This window comes from Malaclemys terrapin, chromosome 3 (genome assembly GCF_027887155.1).
Source record: "Malaclemys terrapin pileata isolate rMalTer1 chromosome 3, rMalTer1.hap1, whole genome shotgun sequence".
In the NCBI taxonomy this organism is placed as follows: domain Eukaryota; kingdom Metazoa; phylum Chordata; order Testudines; family Emydidae; genus Malaclemys; species Malaclemys terrapin.
Genome location: NC_071507.1, coordinates 82,180,531 through 82,207,453, shown reverse-complemented (window position 1 = coordinate 82,207,453; position 26,923 = coordinate 82,180,531). Strand labels below are relative to the sequence as shown.

The 26,923-nt window shown below is 41.1% G+C and overlaps 1 protein-coding gene across 3 annotated transcripts in view; it reads right to left on the bottom strand.

The window, feature by feature from the left end:
* WDR27 (WD repeat domain 27) overlaps nt 1-26,923 on the bottom strand; it is a 201,909-nt gene that overhangs the window by 106,310 nt on the left and 68,676 nt on the right. The window contains exons 20-22 of one of the 3 annotated variants that reach the window (XM_054021497.1): nt 19,166-19,263; nt 17,870-17,991; nt 1,343-1,440 (exon numbers count right to left, since the gene is read on the bottom strand). In XM_054021497.1, the coding sequence (XP_053877472.1) occupies nt 1,343-1,440; nt 17,870-17,991; nt 19,166-19,263 (318 nt within the window). Of the gene's footprint in view, nt 1-1,342; nt 1,441-16,398; nt 16,551-17,869; nt 18,034-19,037; nt 19,264-26,923 lie in introns of those variants that run through there. The other 2 variants (XM_054021498.1, XR_008444265.1) reach the window with 2 other exon arrangements.

Genomic DNA, 26,923 nt, shown 5'->3' with positions numbered 1-26,923 from the left:
ACACATGCATTTAATTGATTACCCAGCTTTTACTTTTAACTACTTTACCATTCACTAGCTTTGCTTATATTAATATTTTAAAAAGGAAAAGGCAGGTAAGTGATCTGTGAAAAGTTCTCAACTCATTTATTACTCTTCTAGAATAGTAGTTAGACCAGCTGATTACAAAAACATAGGAACATAATAGTTTCCAACCACAGAAGTCTCCAGTTTTATTACTTTTTGACACTGGTCTGGATAATAAGGCGCCATATTTTGGCAAGACCTTACATGTCCTTCTATAGGCTTAGCAGATCTTTTACAAACAAAAAAAGTGAAAATAACTGAAAATAACATCAAGTATTCCTTAATCAAAATAACCAAACTAATAGGCAAACTATAAAACATTACATTTAATAAAAACATAAACAAGAAACTCAAGAATATCACTTAAAACTAATGCACCTCCCCTCTTTCAAATCAGTTCTCTAAAACCCTGTTCTTTTAGAAATATTTCATACCTTACCCTCCTCAACAGAGATCTCCCCCAATCTTCCCTTTCCTGAACAGCTGTCCCTCCTTTTTTTGTTTTGTTTGGTTTGGTTTGGGATTTTTTTTTGTGGAGGAGGCAGTTTTTCTTGTGCTAGATTGTATTTTGGAGGAGGGGAAGTCTGGTTTTAGAAAGCACCACATACATTTCTGGATGAATAGACATGATTCATAATAATAATTTAGTTACATAAAAGCCCATTCCCATTTTAAACACCAGCTCATATGGTGCATCTGTTATAACAGATAGGCTGGCACGATGTTTTGGAAACACTATCATTGCCATAGCACAATATACTATTTTGTATTTGAAATAAGTGATATCTGAGGTAAATATGTGGCGATAGTTGACAAGTGTTGACTGTTCAATGGCTTCTACTTTAGTGAGCTTTCCCTGGGCAACCAAGTGCTAAAATGCAACTTTTATTTTGTATAAACAGTTAATATTCTAAACAAACAATCTGTGATTATCCTTTAAAAGAAAAAAAGAAAAAAAAAGCTCAAGATTGCAAGCCTGATTCTGCACTCCATTATACTAGTTTTATACTGGAATAGTAGAAAAAACACTTATGTAACGAAGAGACGCATCAGGTCCTGCATATTTATTATAAAGGAAAAAAAAACTACTTTTGAGTTTACTGTAGCTACTGCTGGCTAGCCATTTTCTTCATATAATAGTTAGCATGTGCCTTATATGTTCAGAGCATAGTACAGATATTAACTAATTATACCTCACTTGTTTAAGAAAGTATGAAGACTCTGAATAAGGAGAATATCTGACTTTTTAGTTCTAATGTAAGTAATCCGGCCTTACCTCAGTGTTCTCAAATCCCAGAGTTTGATGCCATCACCAGTGGCTGTGGTCATGAAAAGATTGTAAGCTTCAAGTGGCTGAGTGCTAAAAGCTGATCCCTGTAATATTAGAAATTTCTTTTAGATGACAGCACTTCAGGTGTTTAGAGATTTCATGCATTCAGTTAAAATCTACACAGACATTACCTACGTTGAGCTGAAATATAAAACTGGGGCTTTGCAACACCGCCAGGGTTCAATTTGTATGTACTTCACATGAGTTTGCCACACACCATACCCTTCAGGTTCTTCAGAACATGAACCTTCAAGACCACCTCTCTAAAGCCCTCTTCCTGTAATGTATCCCTTGCTAACTTTAGAACGGTTTGCAGGAGGAAGTATCTGTTGTAAGCAAATCCATACTACAGTCCTTTCATGGTCTTCACACAAAGAGACAGGTTGCAGCCTGACCAACAGCCCTTAATAAGGCAACAAGCTACTCCCATTGGCAGGAACTGATACACTGAGCAAAAGAACTTTTAATAAAGAAGCTAAGGAAACACTTGAGGTTCCTTAGCAACAGTTCATGCTAGAAATTATGGAACACCCCACTGAGAGTGTAGTCGTTAGAGAACCCCTCTTGGCTCTCTAACTACCTTACTAAGAATTATGGAATATATGATCAGCATACCAGCTGCTGGCAGTGAGAACAGGAATGTTTTCACATCTCACACTGCCTTATAGAGAGGTTCAGACCATATTTTCCATTTTCCAACCATAAAACTCCCTCCTCCCTGCCCCCTTCCACAAGGAATTATCATGCTGCCAAGCCCTTGGGTTGAATACTTTATATTCTGTCTCAGAGAAACACTGAAGATGGGTCATTTATACAAAGGTGACACATGTTAGGAGATAATAATGTTCTCCACCGAAGTATAATCCACTTAAGAGTGTAACAGCCATAGAATGACTAAATATGTTTTTATATAAATGCAAAACAAGCAAGGAATATCTTAGCAACTTTCAACTTAGTTATGGTGTTTGGGGTTATAAACAGAATTTACATCAACATGCAAACAAAGAAATAGAAGAAAAAATAAAATGCAGGGATTAACCACCTCTACAGAGTTAAACCCTATAATACAGGAATAGGCCAATACCAAACAATGGACCAAACTCAGCCCTGGCATAAGGTGGCATAATTTCCATTGCCTTCAATAGAAGTTACACTCATTCACACCAGGACTGAATTTGGCTTCATGTCTTTAAATAATTAAATCCAGTCTAACTCCTCTCATTTGTAAACATCTATACTGACAAACCTTCATCTTTTTTTGCTAGCTACAAATCTTGTTACCAGGGAACTAAAAATAAACAGTGCAACTCCCCTCACCACCCATTCAAGTTCATGAATTGGCTGCATACAACAGAAACCTCAAGGTCATTTCCCGCAATCAGTGCTCAGCTGCCAAGAATCTTCTGTTCTTCACAAGAGCTGGAGTACAACTGGGAAATACTCCAATATTTAGTCAATGGATACTGAGCACTGCCATAAAAGTGATCTCCAGATAGAGTAATGATAACAACTCTAGAAATACAAATTAATTCCCCAAATGGCAAGGCTAAATGAGGCATCCAGCATTCACTTAATAGACTTGTAATTGCCTCCCCACCTTCTCTTTCTTGTACAATTCTCCTTAAATTGAGAATCCCCATCTCCTGCTTCATAGGATGCTCCAACATGCACTATGCTGCTGATTTAACAAATATCACATAAGTCAACTGGAGTATGGAGCCAACAATTGTCTTGGGTATTGTAACATTATTTCATATCTCCAAACTGCAATATGGTCAAAATACACCAACTGATAACTGGAAACAGGAAAATCTAATTCCACCCTGTCCCACAACCCTATCCTCAAATCTTCACTAACTTCTTGTCCATTTCTGTACTCATTGCAAAATCTCCCTGGTAGCCTCCAAGGGCCTTTTCAGCATCACGTCCCTTGTGCTTCAGTCTCATCTCTTCCTATTCTCTAGACTATTCACTGAACTCACTGAATTCCACTAAATTCCACTAGTTTTAATTCTATCCTCCTTCCATTCCTCCACATTTTAGGTCCAAGCTCCCCCCCCCGTCCATAATTCAGGGCAGACACATGAGACCTGATTTTTTCCATTGCCTTGAATCTTATATAGTCATTTGGTAGTATATTACACCCAATTCACACTTACTTTACACAGGTGTAAATGATTTCACAATGTGCGAGGTAGTAGAAAAATCAGACAAGCCCTTTTCAAACCCTCTCTCTTCTCTATGGCTTGTTAACACCATGTCCCTTTAAATCTAACTCCTAACTCTCTTAAACTTTTCTCTATCCTCCAATATTCTAGTGTCCCTGACACAGAATTATGATGTCCAGCCATTATTTAGATGTTGTCATACGTATGGATGCTACCACTACTGAATAAAGTCCTGCATATGCTGCTTATATTTGCAAGCCGTAAGCCTGTGTGAAGTGTTTTCTAAAGACACCATACAAAAATAATTTTGCATTGCATTTTTGTTTAAAGGCAACACTAAATCCAGGTACCTGTGTCTAATCAAAGAATGCTAACTTACCTAACAGTAACTGGAGTTCTCTATCAGAATATATTGCTTCCATGAATGAACACACTTAGATCTGCACAGAAGAGTGCACAAGTCCAACAAGGAAGATCTATTTAGCGAATGATTAAAAATGATCTACTTTCACATTTACTGGCACTATTACATTTGGGCACATTACTGTGAACTGCATTTTTCATGTGTTCGTTCCACTCAGTATAACTGATAGTACAGTCCCCATGAGGCTATAGGGACCCATTGACTTCAGAGGGACTTCTCACATACTTAAAGTTACACCTGTGCGTAAGAACTTTGTTGAATCGGGGCCAAAGTGCTGAATATTGCACAGCACATGTTAAATGATGCATATAACAGCATGTCAAAAATTGATGTGCAAGACACGGAGCACAGGGGAATTATCTGACCTTGTATTTTTTAAAGTACTTTTATGTGGTTACAAGGTTAGTCCCACCTAGTAACTAGGAGTAAGGCCAAAAATGGGAATGCATAGATAAATGCTTTATTTGCATGGTGAGAAATGCATTTGAAATCATGTCTCCTCATTCATGCTTACTTTCCACATGCATACCATGCATTGCTAATCCTCTGCTCATGAGTGTAAGGGAGCAGAAGAGGCTTGAATATTACTTCTAGGTGTAGAGGACTAAAACCACGCCCTGATCCAGTACCCACCAACTTCAATCAGTATTGAAGCAGGTCACTAGTGTTTAATTTAGAAGGTTGCTAACCAACAGAGGAGTGAAGTTCTGGAATAAACTTCTAATAGAAGCAATGGTGACAAATAACCTAACTATTTTTAAAACAGAGTTTGATAAATTTATGAATGGGATTATATGATGGAGTTGCCTGCAGTAGCTAGGGACTGGATTTGATGACCAAGGAGGTCCCTTCCAGTTTTATGTTCTATACTCCTAACTGTACTTGAGCTCATATCTAGCCTTCACTCGTGCTTGCTATTCATCTTGCAAGTTCTCGTGCAACATCAAAGGTCTAAATACTTTCACATTCTCTGTACAACAATGATTTTTTTTAAATGAAAGAATGGAATATTTGTTAGAAAAACAAGATATAGATAAACTCTAAAGATTCCAGGCCATCCATCCTTACACATTTCTGATGTTTATTTTCAGTTCTGAAACTTCTGTTTATCATTTATTGCTCCAGTAAACAGCCACAATGCACAATATGGTAGACATACAGAATGTTTTTTCTGAACACTATTCAAATAATGCTTAGATCTTCATTTCTGGCATTCTTCAGAGTGCTGTACAAGTCCATTTTACCTTGTACAATGATTTTATTCAACTAGGCAAGCAAACCAGTTTAGTATTATTTAACAAATCTTTAAAATAGTGACTTCCCAGTCAATTCTATTATTTTAGCTACATTCTTCTTGTTACACTTGAATACCCATTCCAGAGAATGTATTCTGTGTTATTCAACATAACCACTGTGTCTAAACATTCTGATTTTCACAGAATATAGACTCCCCACTTATATTTATGGCTTCTTAAAAGAATTAAGACACAATGAATTTGCTCAACCTTTTGAGACTAAGTTTTCAAGTGCAAGTTAAATGATTTTGAAGTATTACAGGAATAGAGTAGGCAAGAAAGGTACCATACGACAGTATGTGTTACCAATTTGGGGCATCATTCTTACTTTCTATCCTGACAGCCAAATTTCCCTAATAATCTCCCTCCTCTACAACTGTAATCTTCTCTACTCAGGTCTTTTTAGATGCTAAACTCACTCCACTCCAGTCTATTCATACTGCTGTTGCTAAATAAAGTTTGGCCCCAAATAAGGCACGGATCTGAAGGATCCCTATCTTGTTCACTACATTTCACTCCATTCAATGCACATGGACACTGTCCAACCAGTGCACTGAGGGACCTGACAAATGCTGAGTGCGCTAAAATCCCACTGAAGTTGATGTGTCTCAGAAGGCACCTCAGCACCTTACAGGATAGTCCTAAACTTTAGACATAGTATGTGATACTTTAACTAGAAACTACCATAATGTTGCTGTATAAGAGGAGAGACAGAATTAAATTTCCACTTTAATTTTGATGTTTCCTAGATTCTCACTTTATAGAGCCTTAATATCTTTTAATGTAGATGCAAAATTGTATTTGCCCGTTCATCCTAGCAGAATAATTTTTAAAGTATTCATTTTTGTCCAAGAGTGAAATATTAAATGCTATTAGGTGTTTAAAAAAAAAAAAAAAAAAAAAAAACAGTGCTCAGATGTCTCACTTCTGACCAAAGTTGGGGCCCACGATATAAATTGTCTGCACTATCTCCTTGGTTTGGATTCTTTCAAGGACAGTACATGTCCTCTTTCCATGCGGGAGCATTTATTTGCAGAAACCATGTTTGTCCTCATGACTATGATCCTCTCACAATAATCCACACAGACACAAAATCCTGTGGAGTCTATTTTTTTTGGCGTATAATTACTCCTAGGGGAATTCTGCACCACTGCACACATGCAAAATTCATGTCCCCTGCAGATTTCTTTGCTTCCCTGCAGAAAAATGACTTCTGACAGGGAAGCAAAGGGAAGCCGCAAGAGCGATCACGCGCCCCTCCCCGGCACAACTCTCTGAAGTGATGGAACAACTTCCATGCCTCCTTCACTTGGAACAAGTACCTCAAGAATCATAATAGTAATAGAATACACAGTTTGTGATGGGGTACCTGTCACACACTGGGCTCTAAGCGGTTAATAGAGCCCTAGGGAGGCTGCACAGGAGGCAGCCAGTCAGAGAAGGGCTGAAGGGAGCAGCCAGTCAGGGCCAAGCAGGCCCATATAAAAAGGGAGCTGCAGGGCAGAGGAAGGCAGTTCTCTGCTAGGAGTCCAGGGATGAAGGACTGTGTCTCTGGAGGGCTAAGAGACCTGCCAGCACCCTGGACAGAGCAGAGCAGGGACCTGGGGAGCTGGCTGCTGGGGTTTGCAGGCTGAGGCCCTGAGGATGCTGGGGCCACAAGGAAGTGGCCAGACAATTTGTTGCAGTAGCCACTAAGGGAAGTGGCTGAACAGCAGACTGCAGTTCCCCCGGAAGGGGGGAGCACAGGGTGTGGCACGGCCGGAGGGTTGGGTCAGTGAAGAGGATGCCACGGTCCTTGGACAGACGTAGGTCCTAGAGCAGGAGTGATGGTGGCGAGGCAGAGGATACACTAACACGCAGAGCTAATTCCCAAGACAGCCAGCAGGAGGTGCCAGAGTGGTGAGTGAACCCTGTTACACAGTTTTTATACAGCACTTTTCATCAGTAAATCTCAAAGAGCTTTACAAAGGAAGTCTGTATCATTATCCTAATTTTAGAGATGGGGAAACAAACACATGGAGAGGTGAAGTGACTTGCCCAAGGTTACCCAGCAGGCCAGTGACAGAGCCAGGAATAGAACCCAGATGTCCTGAATCCCAGTGCAGTGCTCTAGCCAATAAGCTACACTAGTCTCCTGATGACTATGCAAAAGAGTTATTTGAACCTGCAGTATGGCCCTTAGGAGGCGGCAAAACCAGGAGATTTCTAACTGCTACTGCTCTTTTTTCCTGCTTGCAGGCAAGGAGCTTCGGAGAACAGCTGATGGGTATATCCTATTGCGCTCTACATGTCAGCCCTCATTTCCTGTAAGCTCATAATAGAGAGGTCTCCCCTCAATAGGCAATATTACCAGACATACCCGACAACCTTCTGAGAGAGACAAAAGGTTCATTCGCTTACTCAGCAATTTTCAGGCAGAAAGGAGCACGAGTAGTCAGTTTACTTAGACAACAACCTGCAACTCACTTCACTCAAGAGGGCCACTATTTCTGAGCTAGATAAGTTTTAATGTAGTCAGCTAGAACCTAAGGGCTCTGTCTATCAAACTCTGAATAGCTGCTCATCTACACTGGACCAGAACCATAAAAATAATGTGATGCATCTACATAAAAATAAATAAACAAACAAGCACACGGTAGTAGGCATGCTACCAAAAAAACTTCTTTAGTGATTTTCTGGTCTCTACTATTTTCTCGAGTGCAGGATTGCTCTCTTATAAGAGCTTTTCCCTAATATATACATATCGATAACTAAAGAGTTGACTTCATGACTTCTTTTTCCACTGATTTGTATATTTTTAAGTATTAATGTATTTTATGTAACTGAACAAGTTGATTTAGAAGCTTAATTTACAATTTTCCATAAAACAAGCTCAGTTTTCTTTGCTATACCACAGTCTGCCTTTGTGCCTCTAATTTTTCTCCCAAATGAATACTTGTCCACAGCTTTAAAGTGTTCTCTGCTGAAGTAACCTGAAGTCACTCAGCTGACAGGGCAAAAAGAGAAGCCAAAAAAAGTCTAAGCATGTATGTGTTACAAATAATACTGAAGGAGTTTAGCACAGTTAAGGGTTTTACCAGACCACATCTCCAGATAATCACAAAAAGTTATGTGAAAGTAGCACTGAGGAACTATTTTAAACCCACAGAAGCAAAGACATTCAGAAATGAGGATGAAAAGCCATCCTTAATCTACCCCAATGTGCTAGACATTGCAGCATGTATAGTACATAAGCTCACCCATCATTTAACTCAACCTTCCAATAATAGGGAGGATTACACATGAGTTTCTTTAACCCATTTACTTATGTGGATTTAAATAAGATCTCATGACACTTATAAAAAAAATAAAAATAAATCATAATCTGTTGATTCTCAGTATAACTGAGTTCATTTCAGAGTCCAGTTTTCATACATCTAGGGACTGTTGACATAAGAAGTCAGTTTCTCTATCAAGTCTGATTACAAAATATTTTTTTTGTAGATTTGGGTAAGATTCAGATTCTCCTTAACACTTTGGTTGCTGTCTTCAAGCACTAATACCATGATCAAAAGCACTGTAAATGGATTTTCAATACTTTCCTAAAATAAGTAATTTAGGGTCAGAATCATTCCCTTCTGAGGAATCCCCCTTCACAGCAGGAGAGACCCTGAAAGTTCCATATATTTCTAAAAAATCATCCAGTAAGGGGTGTGGGCAGAATTTGCTGTCCATGGAATGCATAATGAGTGTTACCTTGCAGCCCCACAACTGACCTAAACTCCATGGAGAGATCCTGAAAATTTGAGGGCTGGAAAAAGGTCTGAAAAACATTTACAGGGAGGGATGGGTCCCTCCACATTAACCCATGGTACAGTTCTTCGCCTTTAATACCCTTTCCATGGGAGCTTCCCAGCAAAGAATATGAATCCATGAGAATGATTTTTTTTCCTGCTGATGCTTCCCTGCAAGTTTGCCAGGTTATGATGATTCAGTGTATCTTAGTCATGCCACATTTAAGCACGACCCCTACTCAGTGAAACCCTCCTAAAATTGTAGATCCCAAATGTCAAGTTAATATGGAAGAATCCCACTGATTTGGAGCTTCTCTGTGATAATTTATCATTACTGTATATGGACCTGGTTACTGGGATGTTTAAGTCAAGTCAATAGAGAACTGCCTGGGAAAACCGAATGGCTCAAGATAAGCCACTACGCAGCACACATTTGAAATTTGCTAAGGGACAATCCATTGGCTCTGAAGACCCTGCTTGATTTCCTGCTGAGCCTACAGGACTAGTTTTTACCACAAGGGTCAAAGCCTGGGAATACAGAAGAAGCATGTTACAAAGGACACTCTCGCTCAAGAAAGGTAACAGTAGGCTGAGACAAAGGACCTTGATGGGAGTGTCTGAAGAAGCTAGGCCTGTCTAGGTCATGACCAGAGGATGTTAAGACTTTAGGTAAGACAGATATGTGAATAGACTCTTTGTAGTTTTAAAAACCTTTTTCTCTCAAAGTTTTGTTCCGCCTGCAAAATAAACAATAGTTTGGTTGTAAGGAGACTGTTTTGTCACTGTACATCACTGGCCACATACTCATGAAGGGAAGAACTTTAGGTGCCAGAACTCAGTCTAACTTTCCAAGTAAGCATGGTTGACCCACAGGATACTGTAGCCCAGGCCTAGGAGTGGGAGAATTATGAAAATTCAGCCCCTGGGGAAATAAAGACAAGAGTCCTAATACTTGAGGGTGTGCACTCAAACCACAAAGGGGACAGAGGTGCAGCTAGCCCTGTAATCATGACAGGGGACTTCAGAGTTTAAAGAATGATGTTATTCAGCAGACAAATTTCCCTTCATCTGACCAATTCTGGGCCCTTCCAGTGTGATTTATGATGCTTGAATTCTCTCTGTGGCAAACACATGAGAGGATAATCTAGTCCTATGTCACTGTTTTTAAATACTATAAAATAGAAAAACTGGTAAATCCAGATTATGGAGTAACTACCTACAAAATTTCATTTAAAAATGGTGATTTATGGGAGTGCAAAAAAACAGAAACCATAAACAAACAACTTTATCACTGAAACAAATAGCTGAATTTATTTAAATCAAATTTGAAAACATTTTTCTTCTATGACTGTTCCATGTGAAGTTTTGGACCAAGATCAGTTCTTATAGTTGTGTTATAAGAAAAGCTGCGAGTCTGTCACAGAAGTTACAGATTCCGTGACTTTCCATAATCTCCATGACTTCTGCAGTGGCTGGTGCTAGATCAGGGGCTGCCCGAGCTGGGCAGCCCCTGGGCCAGCAGCAGCAGTTTGGATGTGTGGGAGGGGGCTCAGGGCTGGGGCAGGGGGTTGGGGTGCGGGGCAGCACTTACTTGGGGAGGGCTTCCCGGCTCCCACTGGCATGTCTCTGCAGCTACTAGGCGGAGGGGCCAGGGGGCTCCGTGCACTGCCCGCACCCGCAGATGACACCCCCCATAAGTCCCACTGGCTGTGGTTCTCGGCCAATGGGAGCTGCGGAGCCAGCACTTGTGGCGGGAGCAGTGCACGGAGCCCCCCTGGCCGCCCCTCCCTTAGGAACTGTAGGGAAATGCCAATCAGAGCTGGGTAGGGAGCCTGCCAGCCCTGCTGCCCACACCCCTCAGCACCAGCGGGGGTCCTGGGCCATGCGCCACCCACCCCCCCATCCTCCAGCACTAGCAGAGGTCAGGGGTTGGGTGCCGCCACCCGCCCCCCTCCCACCCTCACTGTGCCCCAGCCCAAGTTTTAGTTAAGGGTATATAGTAAAATTCATGGACAGGTCACAGACATGAATTTTTGTTTACTGCCCGTGACCTGTCCATGACTTTTAATAAAAATACCCACAACTAAAATGCAGCCTTAGTTATAAGTAACAGAAGAAAACTAGGGAGGAGTGGGGTTTGTAATAAAATTACTGAAACTATTTTCCACCATTACATTTGGGCTGTAATGATCCTAAATCCGATATGCAGTATCAAGTCACGCGAGAGCAATCCTTGAAAAAAATGTTTAACTCATAATATTGACAAACAAACACCAGCTGCACATGGCAGAGAACATGTACTAAACTATTAATCACAGAACTGAAGGAGGGCTATATTAATTTGAAATTCTTTTTTTATTAAATCACTCACTGAATTTTCTGGAAGAAAATTAAGGAAACACATTAGTAAACTCTTATTCACAACATTGCTTATGCCTGGTTTTGGTTATCTGACAGAATATTCATAAAGTCATTCAAAATAATGTGTAATGCAGATTTTTCAGTCTGATAACCAAAACACTTGAAAAAATATATATCAAGTGATCACAGCTGAACAATATTCTAAAAGCTGAAGTGTAATACAATAAGATGCTCAGTTATAGATTATATAGGAAACTTTGTAGTTGTATAAGGGAATCAAAACTTTTAAAACAATGAAAAATCCCAAATCCTCTGATCCAACTATAAATCTGAAAGTCCATGTGCTGAAGCATAAATGCAAATGAGAAGTTGGCGCTTAATGTAGAAATAAGCTACTCCATTGCGTGAATTAATATTATCATCAGTGTGTGACTTGATTAGATTGTGTGGCGGTAGATTGAATGCAGAGTGCCTATAATCAATCATCGGAGAAATATGCCAATAGCCTACTAAATATACACCCCGAACTTGATTACTTTTATTAAACTATGTATCAGTTATTCCACATTTCATTATTATAAAAAATTGTTTTAAAAAACAACTTGAGGGAGAGGCATTATTTAAGATATCCTTCCACTAGGGGAAGTATTTCCTAGAAGAAAGCAGGGAGAAAGTAGGGAAAAGAAAATTACTATCTTCTCTCCCCAATTTTGGCTATACATATTGTAAATAAATTAAAAAAAAAAAAACACTTTCTTTTTTTCACATTCCCAGGACCTGTGAGGTCCCTTTTCTCTCCTCCAGTCTCCATGAATCCAGTTGACTTTCTGATGCAGTTTGTGATCCAATGACTACTTTCCATTACAAAAACTAAATTGGAAAAAATATTTTTTTGTAATTGACAGTGAGGTCTGCAAGTGCCCAAAAAGGGCTGCTGGGCTCACAGTGAAGGAAAAGCAGATGAAGATCAATGCTTCCTTAGTCTCCAAAGCTCTTTTCCCTCACTTTCTTGCCTCCATCCACCAACTCCCAACTAAACTTGGTTTCTTAGGACAAGAAACTGAACAAGGCACTAGTTCAGCTTCCACACACAAGCAGTTTGCAGACACCTCCACTGACATGTCTGCTTCTGTAGCTATTTCTAATCACAAACAGAGGGATTTTAGGTTGGTTCAGGTTTTGCTTTTAAACAGGTTACTATTTCATGAGAAATGTCACTGGGTCATTCTTTCTGCATCACTGGAGGAAGGCCTTCCCCCAAAAGATGGGTTTTGCACTGTTTCCAAATGTCAGTCATATCCAGATTTCTTATAGTAAGGGGTTCCAACATCATGGACTACCTGCAATGAAACTGCTCTACCCTGGCCCCAGAGAAGTATCCCTGAAGGTCCACATATTCCTATCCAGTAGATAGATTAATTGCCTTCGTGTAAGGGCTTTGAAAAGGAGGATCAGGCACTTGAACTGAGCCCATAATAGAACAGGGAGCCAGCAGAGTGTAGGAGGTATGTGTATATAATACATCAGCTCAGTGTATGTGATTTCTCTGGTGACTAGTGCCATACAGTCTACTACTGTCTCCTGGGTAAAAGTTCTCCTTTAGCTCAAGTGGTGCTTTTGACACTGAAGGTCTATGGTTCAAACCTCACTGACAACTATTGTATCTGTACAAACGGGCAGTTGTGTTTTGTTACAAGAACTCTTCAAAATAACAAAAAGCTTGGATCCAGAGGTAAAAATAAGCCGGTGTGCTGTACCAGGGTGGATAGGCTTCCCCTGGCGGCAATTTAAAGGGCCTAGTTTTTAGTCCTTGCCAGTGCAGCTACTGGAAAATTCTGTCAACATGTCCAGTTTTTCATGATTAGTTTGCCCTAGGCGCTTTAGTTTTTAGTCCTTGCTAGTGTAGCTACTGGAAAATTCTGTCAATATGTCCGGGGATAGAGCAAAAATCCTCCTGGGACATCACCACGAAGCTCTCCTGGAGGTATTGTGAAAGGCTTTGCATCAGGTTCCTGGGGAGAGCGGCCTTATTGCGTCCTCCATGGTAGGAAACTTTTCCGCGCCAGGCTAGCAGCAAGTACTCCGGGATCATTGCCTCGCAAAGCATGGTGGCATACGACCCTGGTGTTTGCTGGCATTCACGCAGCATGCGCTCTTTCTCTATCTCCAAAATCCTCATCAGAGTGATATCACTCATGGTGACCTGCTTTGAATTAGGGGAATGTTAGTATTGGCACTGATTGCCTGTTCCTTTACATAACTGTAACCGGCGGTTTACAGCCACGCGGTGGAGGCGGGACAGGGGCAGCATGCAGGGATCTTTCCCGGGGACAGCCACGAGGGGGATGGGACAGGGGCAGAGTTCATGCTGACCGGATTGCCGGCAGCAGGAACTGGCCAATGCTACGAGCATTGCTTGGAACATGAAAGGAGGGCACTGCTATAAATTAAGCTTTAAGCAGCCAAAAATCTACGGCTTACCATGTCCGCCTGCTAGCCGAATTCCGTTGTCTGGCCCCACTTGTGTGATCTGTAATGCAAGACCCCAGGCGCTCAATGGGAAGGCCAAAAATTCGACCTTGTACTGAGTGCGCATGTGATAGGTGCTGTGCATGGTCTTGTTCACAGAGAAAGACTATATTCATTGTTCGCAAAACTGTATCTTTGTGAGGAATTCACTCCCTTTTTCCCATCCCACAGCTGCGAGCGTCTCCCGAGCTACCTCGGCATCCCCCTCCCAGAGGCTGGCGCAGATCAGGCGACAAAAGAGAAGGACACGGGACGAGATGTTCTCAGAACTTATGGGCTGCTCCTGAGCCGAGGCGGCACAGCAGACCCAGTGGAGGGAGAACATGTCACAATACCAGCGATCACACAGCGAACGGGAGGACAGGTGGCGGCAGGAAAACCAGCAGGCGACTCAAACACTGCTTGGACTAATGAGGGAGCAAACGGACACGCTCCGGTGCCTTGTAGATATTCTGCAGGACCGGAGGCAGGAGGACAGAGCCCTGCTGCATTCTATCTCTAACCGCCCTCCCCCGCCACAAAGTCCCATCCCCCTCTCCCCCCAAAGTCCCAAAAAGAAGGGGTGGCAGGGGCCGTGAAAACAGTCACTCCACCCCTGCAGACTGCTCAAGTAGCAGAAGTCTCTCATTCCCAAAGATTTGATAAGTCCTTTCCTTCACTCCAAAAGCACCTCACCCAAGCCCCCGTCCCAGTTTCATCCCCTAACGTTGTAGTTAATAAAAAATATGTTTCTGTTAATTACTGTTTCCGTCATATTCTTTTAGAGGAGAGTGTGTTTGAAGGGGGGGGAAGGGGGTTGGTAAGGACAGTCACCTTTACCAGGGTACAGACACAGGGGCAGGTTCAGCAGAAGGTCACCCACACATTGCAGTCACTAGGCACCCTGGTCAGTCTGGGAGGTGGTTTTCATGTTCTGTGTGGGGTGACTATGTGAGTTTGTGGCGGGGGAGGGCGGTTACAGATCTTATGCAGCGGTCCTTAGCCTGGATGACAGAGCCACGCAGCAGGGGATCTGTAACCACCCTCCCCCGCCACGAAGTCACATAGCCCCCACACACAGAGTCCCGAAAAGGAGGGGAGGCAGGCTCCGTTGAAACAACCAGTCCACCACTGCGGACCGCTCTAGGAGTAGGAGCCTATCATTCCTCGAGTTTAGAAGCGTCCTTTCCATTACTACACGTGCTCCCCAACACAGTCTGCGTCCCAGTTTCAACACTTTACCACGAAATCCTTAATAAAGAAAACAGTGTTAATGAACAACATTTCATTTATTTTATTTTTAAAGGTGTGTTGAAAGGGGGGAAAGGGGTTGGTAACTGGAGAGGATAGTCAACATTAACTGGGTAAAGAAATGGGGGCAGGTTCAGCTTCTGTTTAAACAAACTTAATAGTCACAGGTTACCCTGCTCACTCTGGAACCTAGCTTTCAAAGCTTCCCGGATGCACAGCGCGTCCCACTGGGCTCTTCTAATTGCCCGGCTGTCTGGCTGGGCGTAATCAGCAGCCAGGCGATTTGCCTCAACCTCCCACCCCGCCATAAATGTCTGCCCCTTGCTCTCACAGAGATTGTGGAGCACACAGCAAGCTGCAATAACAATGGGGATATTGGTTTCGCTGAGATCAGAATGAGTCAGTAAGCTTCTCCATCTCCCCTTCAGACATCCAAAAGCACACTCCACCACCATTCTGCACTTGCTCAGTCGGTAGTTGAAGAGTTCTTTTTCACTGTCCAGGGCTCCTGTATAGGGCTTCATGAGCCAGGGCACTAGCGGGTAGGTTGGGTCCCCGAGGATCACTATAGGCATCTCCACATCCCCAACAGTTATTTTGAGGTCCAGGAAGTAAATACCTTCCTGCAGCCGTCTAAACAGACCAGAGTTCCTGAAAACGCGAGAGTCATGAACCTTGCCCAGCCATCCGACTTTGATGTTGGTAAAACATCCCCTATGGTCCACCAGTGCTTGTAGCACCATCGAAAAGTAGCCCTTTCGGTTAATGTACTGGCTGGCCTGGTGGTCTGGTCCCAGGATAGGGATGTGAGTTCCATCTATAGCCCCACCGCAGTTTGGGAATCCCATCACAGCGAAGCCATCTATGATCACCTGCACGTTTCCCAAGGTGCAGTACTGCCTTTGAGAGCAGTAGCTCAACGATTGTGTTGGCTACTTGCATCACAGCAACCCCCACGGTAGATTTGCCCACTCCAAATTGGTTCGTGACTGACCGGTAGCTGTTTGGCGTTGCAAGCTTCCAGAGGGTTATGGCCACTCGCTTCTGGACAGTCAGGGCTGCTCGCATCCGGGTGTCCTTGCACTTCAGGACAGGGGACAGCAACTCACAAAGTTCCAGGAAAGTTCCCTTACGCATCCGAAAGTTTCGCAGCCACTGTGATTCATCCCAGACCTGCAGCACTATGCGGTCCCACCAGTCCGTGCTTGTTTCCCGGGCCCAGAATCACCGTTCCACAGCATCAGCATGACCCATTGCCACCAGGATGTCTACGGCGCGGGGTCCCGTGCTTTGTGAGAGGTCTGTGCCCCTCTCAGACTTAATGTCCTCACCGCGCTGCCGTAGCCTCCTCGCCCAATTTCTCAGCATCTGCCTCTGAAAAAGGTGGATAATAAGGTGCGAGGTGTTGACAACAGCCATAACTGCAGCGATGATCACAGCGGGATCCATGCTTGCAGTGCTGTGGCATCCGCGCTGTCAATCACCAGAAAAGTGCGCAAACTGATTGCCCGCCGGCGCTTTCACGGAGGGACGGCGGGAGTGAGGGTTGAATGACGACAGTTACCCAAAACCACCCTCGACACATTTTTTGCCCCAGCAGGCATTGGGGGCTCGACCCAGAATTCCAGTGGGCAGCGGGGACTGCAGGAACTGTGGGATAGCTGCCCACAGTGCACCGCTTCCAATGTCGACGCTTGCCCCGTTAGTGTGGACTCACAAAGTCGAATTACTGTCCTTAGTGTGGATACACACGTTCGACTTTGTAATATCAGTTCCACAAATTCGCTTTAAGTAAAATCGAACTAGATTCATAGATTCATAGATTCTAGGACTGGAAGGGACCTCGAGAGGTCATCGAGTCCAGTCCCCTGCCCGCATGGCAGGACCAAATACTGTCTAGACCATCCCTGATAGACATTTATCTAATACTACTCTCATAGTGTAGACATATCCTAAGGCTAAATACACTGCAGAGCTTATAGCTGCACCACTGTAGCACTGCTAGTGCAGACGCTCTAAGCCGATGGGAGAGAACTCTCCCGTGGACTTAATTACTCTGCAAGCTGTGGAGGCTATGTCGGCGGGAGAAACTCACACTCACATAGCCCTGTCCACATCAGCACTTAGGTCGGTGTAATTTAGACCTATCTTCACTGCCCTTAGCAAAAGATTATTAATTCAAGTTGTTCCCTCTATCACAAAATCTATCTGGGTCTCATAAAAAAAACACAATGTAAATGTAATCCATCTGCATTAAAATGTTTTGAAATAAATTGATTTGGAGGACTCTTAAGAAGCTTCATTGAACAGGGTATTGCAAAGCTAAATGAGAAAATCAAATAGGGATAATAGAAAGCTATAAAATCATTGTGATGTCGAAAATGTATTTTGGAGTTTGGTTGCTGTAAATAGCTCATATTAAACTAGACTGTAATGTTACAATCTACCCTGAGTAAGAAGAGGAGCACTGTCGTGCACCTGAGCAGGGCCAAGCATGGAGCAAGAGAATATCTTGCTTACTCCTCTTTGCAGCTAAATAAAGGCTGTGATGATCTAGCCCTTTGATCTTATTGTACACTAAATACATTGCACAGGAGAGAGAGCAAGTTTTTTAAATCACCTAATGTTTTCTGAATGCTCCTTATTCATTGTGTATGTTAATATTAAAAAAAAAAAATCAATAAAATACCTACCTTATTTTGACAGATCTGGTGGACTGATCTAGAATGAGCATCTGGTATCACTGCTGCACTGCAGCCTGCATTGAGGTCAAAAACTTCTAAAGTTCGGTTGCTACCAGCTGCAAGTATAATATCTGTAACCTCTGTGAGTTAAAGTTCAAACAACATAAACAGATCTAATGGAGACAAGAGCAAAAAAAAAATACCGATGTTTTAATAACATCTAGTTTTATAAATTACTTGATTCATAAATATTTACTAAATTTCCATAAGCAGAATACCCGTACCGATCAAAAATAGGCACAAATATATACATACTTCAATTGAAATAAACTCCTTAACTATTTCAACAGCCAGATTCTTACTAGCAAATAGGCCAAAGTATGTCAGCAGCCTGCAAGAAAATTGATTTTTTTAAATACAATACTACATGTGTGTGGAATAGGATTATTCACTTTTGGCTTTGCCAAGCATAAAATGGTCATCCCAAATTCTTGCTAATAGAATCTATAGAATACATCACTATATAGGCATATATAATAGCAGCATTTATATAGTATTTTGGGGGAGGGGAAGTTGCCTCCAAACATTTTAAAAACATCGAATTAATTCTCACAATAGCCCAGTGAGGTAGCAAAGTACTATTACTGCCATTTTACAGATGGGAAAGCTGAAGCAGAGTCGTGAAGTGATTTAAGCAAGGTCAGTGTCAGAAATCAGATTATAAGTAAAATATTCCCGAGTCCACATACATTAAGGGTAATTAACCAGTGAATAATTTACCAAGGGTCATGGTGGATTATCAATCACTGACAATTTTTGAATCAAGATTGGATATTTTTCTAAAAGATCTGCTCTAAGAATTATTTTGGGGAAGGTCTATGGCTTGTGTTATACAGGTGGTCAGATTAGATGCTCATAGAGGTCCCTTGTGGCCTTGGAATCTGACATTTTTAATGCAACAATTCTTTCATAAAAATATAAAATAATTTTACTCTAAGTATTATTGATTTATTTGGTGGTCATACCTAGGGATTCCAGTCATGGAGCAGGACCTCACTGTGCTAGTTGCTATATACAAACATATAATATTATAAAACAGTCCTGCCTCAAAATATTTACAATCTAAATACAGGAATCTGCTAGGCTGGAGTCCAACAAGACTACTATGAAAAATTACCTTAGTATTATAATTGTAGAAAAAGATACTAGCTATACAGTTCATGCCAACTTTTTAATTTGAATATTTCCATGCCATTCAGCCTAAAATACTGTACAGAAACAATAATCATCCAGGACCCAGGATACAAGAGTAGAAATCATTTATTGCTGAAAGGCTGGTAATCTCCACAGTAGAAGCCATGGGGAATTTCTGTACTGATTTGCAAATGCTCTTCTGTTTATATCTGCAAAAGATATGAGATTAATGTACTATTTAGCAAAAAGAGTCATAATTTATGACCAAAAGTAAACTTCTAGTGAAACAGCTGGAAGCCAAGATCCCCTTTTTATTACCAGACAAAGCCACAGTAATATAAAGGTTCAGCTAAAAAACAATTTAGTTGGAAGACTCATAGTAGGAAAAAACATGTATGCAGGTAATGTAGGCATGAGTACTTTTTGCTCTAATGTACTGATGTTCAACTTTCCACCTACTTAAAATCAAAATAATTCAGCCTTCATCCAGAAGGTGTTAAGAGTAAATCTTCCAGTTATAATGATTATGCAAGTAGAAATATCAATAGGTATGGTGCTGTATTTCATGTGCTGCGTATGAGGGAGAAGAGAAAATGGATGAGAAAACAAACAAACCCTACCTTGTTTGACCCCGGGCATGGTACTAGAGATCTATTCTGAAAGGTTTTTAAAAAAAATTGGTTGAGGTCTCATAATGTATCCAAATGCAGACTGGTCAGGAAAGATTTCAAGTTTTAGCAACAGGCACTCTGTTTGCTCTGCTATGGTTCAGGTAAAACACTGCTCACTGGTGAATTCAGTACTCCATGAGACAGAGTGGTAAACATGGAGCAAACAAATCCCATGAGCTGAGTCTGGAGAAACAGGCACAGATATCTTCCCTCCCCAATATGCATGAACAATAGATAAAGGACCTGGTTCCAAATCCCACTGAAGTCAATGGAAGTCTTTCCATTAACTCCAATGAGAACTGGATCAGGCTCGACCAGTAGAATACTCTTTCCCCAACAACTGGAAGGGAAAGCAACAAAAGTTAATTGAAAAGAAAAAAAAAAGAAGAATCCATCCCAAATGAGAGGCCCTAGCACATTCAAGAGGCACTGTGGTCACACAGAGAAACCGTATATAATTTTTTTCCTCTCCACTTTCAGGGACAGAATGCTAGCTTTGGTCCGGAAAGAATGGCTGTGATGGTGTATAAGATTTTGTGGAGAGTTAGAGCACTGATTGGAGGGATGAGGAGGTTGGAATGACAGAGTGCAATTGTGAGGAGTAGAGGAAAGGAAACCTTTTAGTGCTTGACTGCAGATGGAAAGGAAGATTATATAAAATGAGGGATATGACTATGACAGAGGAGGTGACTTCAGAAAACTGACTGCAGTTAGCAGATAGAAAGGATCCACAGGAGCTTAGTATTCCTTGCATAAAGTAAGGGGTATTCTGGACGCGATACATATTTCATTTGGAACAAAATGTTTTGTGTTTTTATTTAAAATTTTATTCACCTGATAATCCTAGAGCAGAATAAGAATTCATTAAAAGGAAAGAAAAAATATTTCTGTTTCAGCATCACAACTGAGCAGAAGAAATTAAAACTAAGTCCAACAGAAAGAACCTCACCACCACTCTGCCCACTTTGTGTTGGGTCAAACAGTCACAGAGGTGTAAAGGGGCCCGAAAAGCCCTGGTTGAAGTTTGGGGAGGATACACCTGTTGGAGGCACTGTGGAAGACAGCCAAAAGGCTGCCTTCCAAGGACTTCATCACAAGCACACAATGCTGAAGCCCTTAAGGCAACCTGGGATGCGGTCATAATTTAAATTGACCCCCCAGGACTGTCTAAATTATGCCACCATGGTCCTCTCCAGCCCCCAGAGCAGCCCAGGATTAGGATGATGCAAACATGGCTTAAAGCTTACTGCCACGACATACCCCAGCCTCTTAGGATATGTCTACACTATAAACATAAATTGACCTATATTAGGTTGACTTAGGGATGTCCACACTACCCTCCTTGGGTCGGTGGTGCGCATCCTCACCAGCAGCATTTCCACTAACCTAAGAGGGGCAGTGTGGGGAATTGAGAACCAAGTCTCTCAGCTCCTCTGGCAGCTTCCTGCTGGAAGCCTTGCTACCCCATCGGCTCCCGGCAGGCTGCCCTCCCCCTCCACTTCCTGTTCCTTGCTGGGAGAAGGGTCCAGCTGCACAGACTTCTCACCCTGACTCCCAGCTGGGAGCAGGGTCCATTCTTGTCTGGGCCCCCAGCCAAGAGTCGGGTCCAGCTGCCCGGGCTTCTTGCTTCAGCTCCCAGCAGGGTCCATTCTCACCCTGGCTCCCAACCAGGAGTGGGGTCCAGCCACCCAGCTCTCCAGGGGAGTGGGAGACAGCTGGGCTTTAGATGTCCGGCTTGCTTATCAATTTCCCGGCTCCTGCCAACAGCCAATGTAAGAAATGCAGTGTCTCACAGACACTGTACACCACTACCTCGATATAACGCGACCCGATATAACACGAATTCGGATATAACGTGGTAAAGCCGTGCTCCGGGGGGAGCGGGGCTGCGCACTCCGGCGGATCAAAGCAAGTTCAATATAACGCGGTTTCACCTATAACACAGTAAGATTTTTTGGCTCCCGAGGACAGCGTTACATCGAGGTAGAGGTGTATCATCCTAACTACACCAACATAAGCCTTATACCTCTCATGGAGGTGGATTTATGCAGTGCAGTAGGGCTCTTACATCGGGGGGCAGGAAGGCTGTAATGTAGACATTAACATAATTAGGTCAACATAAGATGCCTTATGTCAACCTGTGTAGTGTAGACCAGTGGCTCTCAACCTTTCCAGACTACTGTACCCCTTTCAAGAGTCTCATTTGTCTTGCATACCCCCAGTCTCACCTCACTTAAACTACTTGCTTACAAAATCAGAAATAAAAATACAAAAGTGTCACAGCACGCTATTACTGAGAAATGTTTTACTTTCTCATTTTTACCATATAATTATAAATCAATTGGAATATAAATATTGTACTTGCATTTCAGTGTATATTTGAGCAGTATATTTCAGTTTTTAGACCAAAATGTTTGATTACATAATAATTCGTTTTACAACCGCCTCTCTGCTTCACACTTTATTTTGGAGATGCTCATGAACACATCATCACACACTATCTGTGGTTAGGTGGCAGCCATATTCAAACTAGCCCAGTCAATAACACAATGTTTTATATTTTTAAAGGATTACACACACACACACACACACACACAGTTGGATGTAAACTGAACTCCTTATCTTGTGAAGAGTTTACTGAGGTGTAAAACGGCAAATCTCTGAGTCTGTGTGCATCACATTATAGTTTGACCTATCACTTACATTCAGATATTTCACAACCAAGTCTAACTGAATCTCACAGTCCTGGTTTGTTAGGTCTCACCCTCAAGCACCTTGGAGAGGGTGGCAGGCCTGTGCTCCACACACTCATTTCCCTTCAGTGAAAAAGGCACTAGAATTCACACCCCCAAAGGCACTCGTGGAGCTCTCTTCTTCCCTAGATCTCTTAGCATGTGACTGGGTCTAGCACTGCTTTAATTAAAACCCTGCCATCACTTCTTGGGGGCCATGTGGTTTACATCATTAGACCCAGCAACCACGGAGTTTTGCTATTCACTTTTGAATACAACTGTAGGCCCTCTCCATTTTCTGCAGACGTGCAACTCTCAATATTTTTTATCGGGTACAGGCCTCCTGGTGATATAATCTGAAATGTCATCAAACGAACATGCAGAGACTTCTCTTGCATGTTCCATTAACTCAAGAGAGACTTTCCTTTCAGTATCTTCTGTTTCATTACCTACATGACTAGTAACAGAGCCCTGCGCTAGAGGGATGTATTCTTAGCTATATCTCTGCATATTCAATTTAGTGACTTGCTTGGCCCTTCTAGTTTTAAATCCTTTCTGTTTGATGTCGCATTAACTACTAGCATGGATGACTGCTTAGATTTTTAACAACTGCATCTTTCAAACACTTCCAGTTTTAGTTCCAGGGAGTCTCTTGCCAATCCAATCAATGGCAATCCATAGTAAACAAATTCACTTGGGGAAATAAGAAATCCAGGGTTAAGCAATCAACTTTACAAAGGCTATGACAAAAGGGAGGATTGGATTTACTAATATTAAGCACTATTACCGAGCTAGTCAGAAATCGGATTTACTGGATAACAACAAACCCTAATAAGCACTGGGTAGAGAGCTAGAACAAGTTTATTTTTGTGCAGTAAAACTCCACGTGATCCCCTGGGTATCCTGTTGAACATAAACTCTTCTGAAGTACCTGAACTCAACATTTTGCTATTTATCAGCATTTTAAGGACTTTTCTTAGCTTGAAACACTTAGCATGGAATTCTGCCTATCCATGTACAGCATGTGCTGGTACAGCTTGTTTGCAGTGTTGTTGTAATCATGTTGGTCCCAGAACGAGAGAGATAAGGTGGGTGAGATAGTATCTTTTATTGGATGAACTTCTGTTAAGTCTGTGAAGCTCAAAAGCTTGTCTCTTCCACCAACAGAAGTTGGTCCAGTAAAAGATATTACTTCACCCACTTTCTCTCTAATACAGCTTGACATTCTAAAATGTCAGAGAACATGTTCCATAGTTTGTTCACTTATTAGGTACATACAGTTACTATGAGTAAGTGCTAAAATAAATGATATACATATTAATAGTTCAGTCATTTGAATAGTGTTTTTATCTCATTCTGAATTCCTTACATACTGTTGATTCCCTTCTTTAAAAGGTATGTCAGGCTGACTGCAAAATTGAAAAAAAAAAAAAAAAAAAAATTTGTCTGCTTCACATTCTTAAAATGGACTGAATGCATATAAGGATGTGAAGTATCACAATCTGAAAACAAATTAAAATTAATGGCAGATAGTGAATTTTCACTGCTTTTACCAGCAGTTATGTATGCTGACATGAGGAAATTTAACTAAATGGTAACATCAGAGTGTGTAAAGGAAGTTGTCGATAAAAAGGATGATTTTGCATTTAATCATAGATGCAGTAATCAGGCCATCTGGATTCTACTTCTACGATTGCAACAAACCTCGTGTGTGACATTTGCAAAGAAGGCTCTCTCTGACTCACTTCTGTCATTTAAAAAATACTTACCCACTTCACAGCGACACTGTGATGTTTTTTCTTTAACGCTTACAGAACTCTTTGACACTCTTGTTTGGAAGGCCCCACAGAATGGGAAAAGTATTAAGATTGTTATTACTATTTATTATTGTATTGTCTTTACCTCTAAAAAATGAGAGAATCCATTGGCCATCCAGATTGCATTACCCTGCTCTTCTAATTAAAGGATTAAAGCATTCTTTATGGTTCCTTCTAGACTTCTTGAATCTGTTCCAACAAGCATTTTTCCAAACTCAGAGCATGGAATGAGAGTTGTGAGAAACAAAAGAAGTGACACTGTGCTTTATAAAAGTAAAAATGCCATAAAATGGACTGGACGGAAGCCATAAAGAAAATGTCAAAGCAAATTTAACTTTTTAAAAATACCTTCTTTTTTTTTTTTTGGTAATAAACAACAACTTGCCCTTAGAATAATTTTAGTTTTTTTTAATAATGTCAACAATTTCAAGTTTGTCCTTTTTAGCACTACAAAAAATAACCCCAGGAAATTAATGGCATGGTGCTGGGAGTTGGCGTTGCTCTGTTAAGTGATACTAATTTAATGGATACCTGCAGCATCAAGAGGAAAATATTTATTTTCCTATATATATTACAGTTATCCTACAACATAATTGCTTCGTAGCGTCTGAGTAAGTCCACAAAAATACTAAGAAAATCAATTCATTAAACAAGCTTAGAGTTATAAAATAAAGCTGTAGTCATTTGGATCTGAAACATCAGGATTGGCATTTCTATAGCATCTCATTTTAGGATAAAAAAATGGACTTACAAAGGTAGGTAAGGAGTATTACCCCCATTTTACAGAAAGGAAGACTAAGGCACAGAACATTTAAGTTACTTGTCTGAAGTCATACAATCGATCACTGGCAGAATTAGGAACAGAACTCAAGTTTCCTTATTCCCTGTTCTCCACTATAACCACTAGAAGACCATGCTGCAAGGTAAACATTGCAGAATGCAAGATGTTTATAGTGTGGGTTCTGAGATGTTGTGGAAAGCTGAGGAAAATACATTTACTTGCAAAGCTAAAAATATTCTTTATTTCATTAAAGTTAATAGAAACCAATGTAAAACAGATAATCATTCTTGGCATTTTGTAGTCCTTGGTTCCTAAAACTGTGGAAAAAGGTGCAACTACACTTTCTGTTCAGACAGCTGGCAGCAAGTCTAAATTCATACAAATAAGGATCACAGCAATCTCCATCAAGGAGAGGGGATAGAGTTACTCTATATCATACTCTGGCCACTCCTAAAAATGATGGAAAGTAGAGAATCACAAATGCTCAGGAATTGAGTGCTTAATTCTAAGCAGACATCTCTACTTTGTTCAAAGTAGGAATTAATCTCCGTTGTCAATCTACTGTTCAAAAAGTCAGACTAGATCATAATAATGGTCCCTTCCGACTTTAAGATATATGAATCTAAAGTCTATATTTTCAAAAACAGGTTTTTAAAAAAAAATTAAAGGTAATTGTTTATTTTAACTCTGTGTTTTGGTACTGTAGATTATAGTTTTAGAGTTCGAATGTGCATTTACTAGCCCTATGCGTCAATTCAGGAAAGTATTCCTGTTCAAGAGAGCACCTAAGCACATCTTAAGTCCCAGTGAAGATGATGGGATGGACTTAAGCACATGCTTACCATGAACTGGAGCCACAGGGCCAATGAAGTTATGACAGTTTCCACAATTTAGGAGCTTACGTGCATACTATTAACTCACAGTAGTAAGCACTATATCCATACTCTTTTGCCCTTAATTCTTTCCTATCCCTGCCCCAAAATCTACAGTACCACTATAAAACAAAATAAATAATCTTAAAGCTTTTTTTTTTAAAGAGCAGTTTGCCTAAACATTTTTTTAAAGTTTAAAAAAATAGAAATGAAAAATAATAGAAAGGAAATTGCAGAATAGTGGTGACATAAAAACAAAGATCAAAGATGAATTTTTAGAATTATACGGATGCACAAAAGTATTGCTGTAAACTAGCAACAGTGAACGGAAAACATGTAGTAATGAGAGATTGGGAGGGTGTGAAGTTTCAGTTGTAAATTAAAAGATTAATAGGAAGTCAGTGGCATTTCTGTATAATTGGGTCAGTTCAAGTGAGAGAATGACCTGTAACAGTGGGGAGACTTGAGAAAAGGACTAAGAGAAGGCAAGAACTAGAAAAACAGGGTAATGGGGGAGGAGTAGGTGATATAGTAGAACAGGCCTACAGCAGAATGGAGGAAATCCATGCAGAAGTTTCAAGACTAAGAAAACAATATTTGAATTGTATGTGGTGACAGAAAGCCAGTGAAAGTGATTGAAGTGATATGGTTGCTTTTCCTGCTCTGGCAAATGAAGTTTGGCTACCTCTGAAGTTCAGAAAATATTTAAGAAGACCATAAAAAAGTTAGTTGCAATAACTGTAATGAGAAGTAATTAAGGCATGAATACATATTTCAGCAGAGGCAACAGAATGTAAGGAGCAGTTTCAGGAGTTTAACGACAATAGTAGTAGTAACCTTTGCCTCCGATAATACATTCTTGATGAAAAAACTTTTGGGACAGGATTCATTTTCATTCTGTGATGCCCGGACAAAGATATATGTAAGATTACTTTTGTTAAAATAATACAAAGCACCTACTGATAGAATACTTCCACTGTTCCATTAATGGAAATG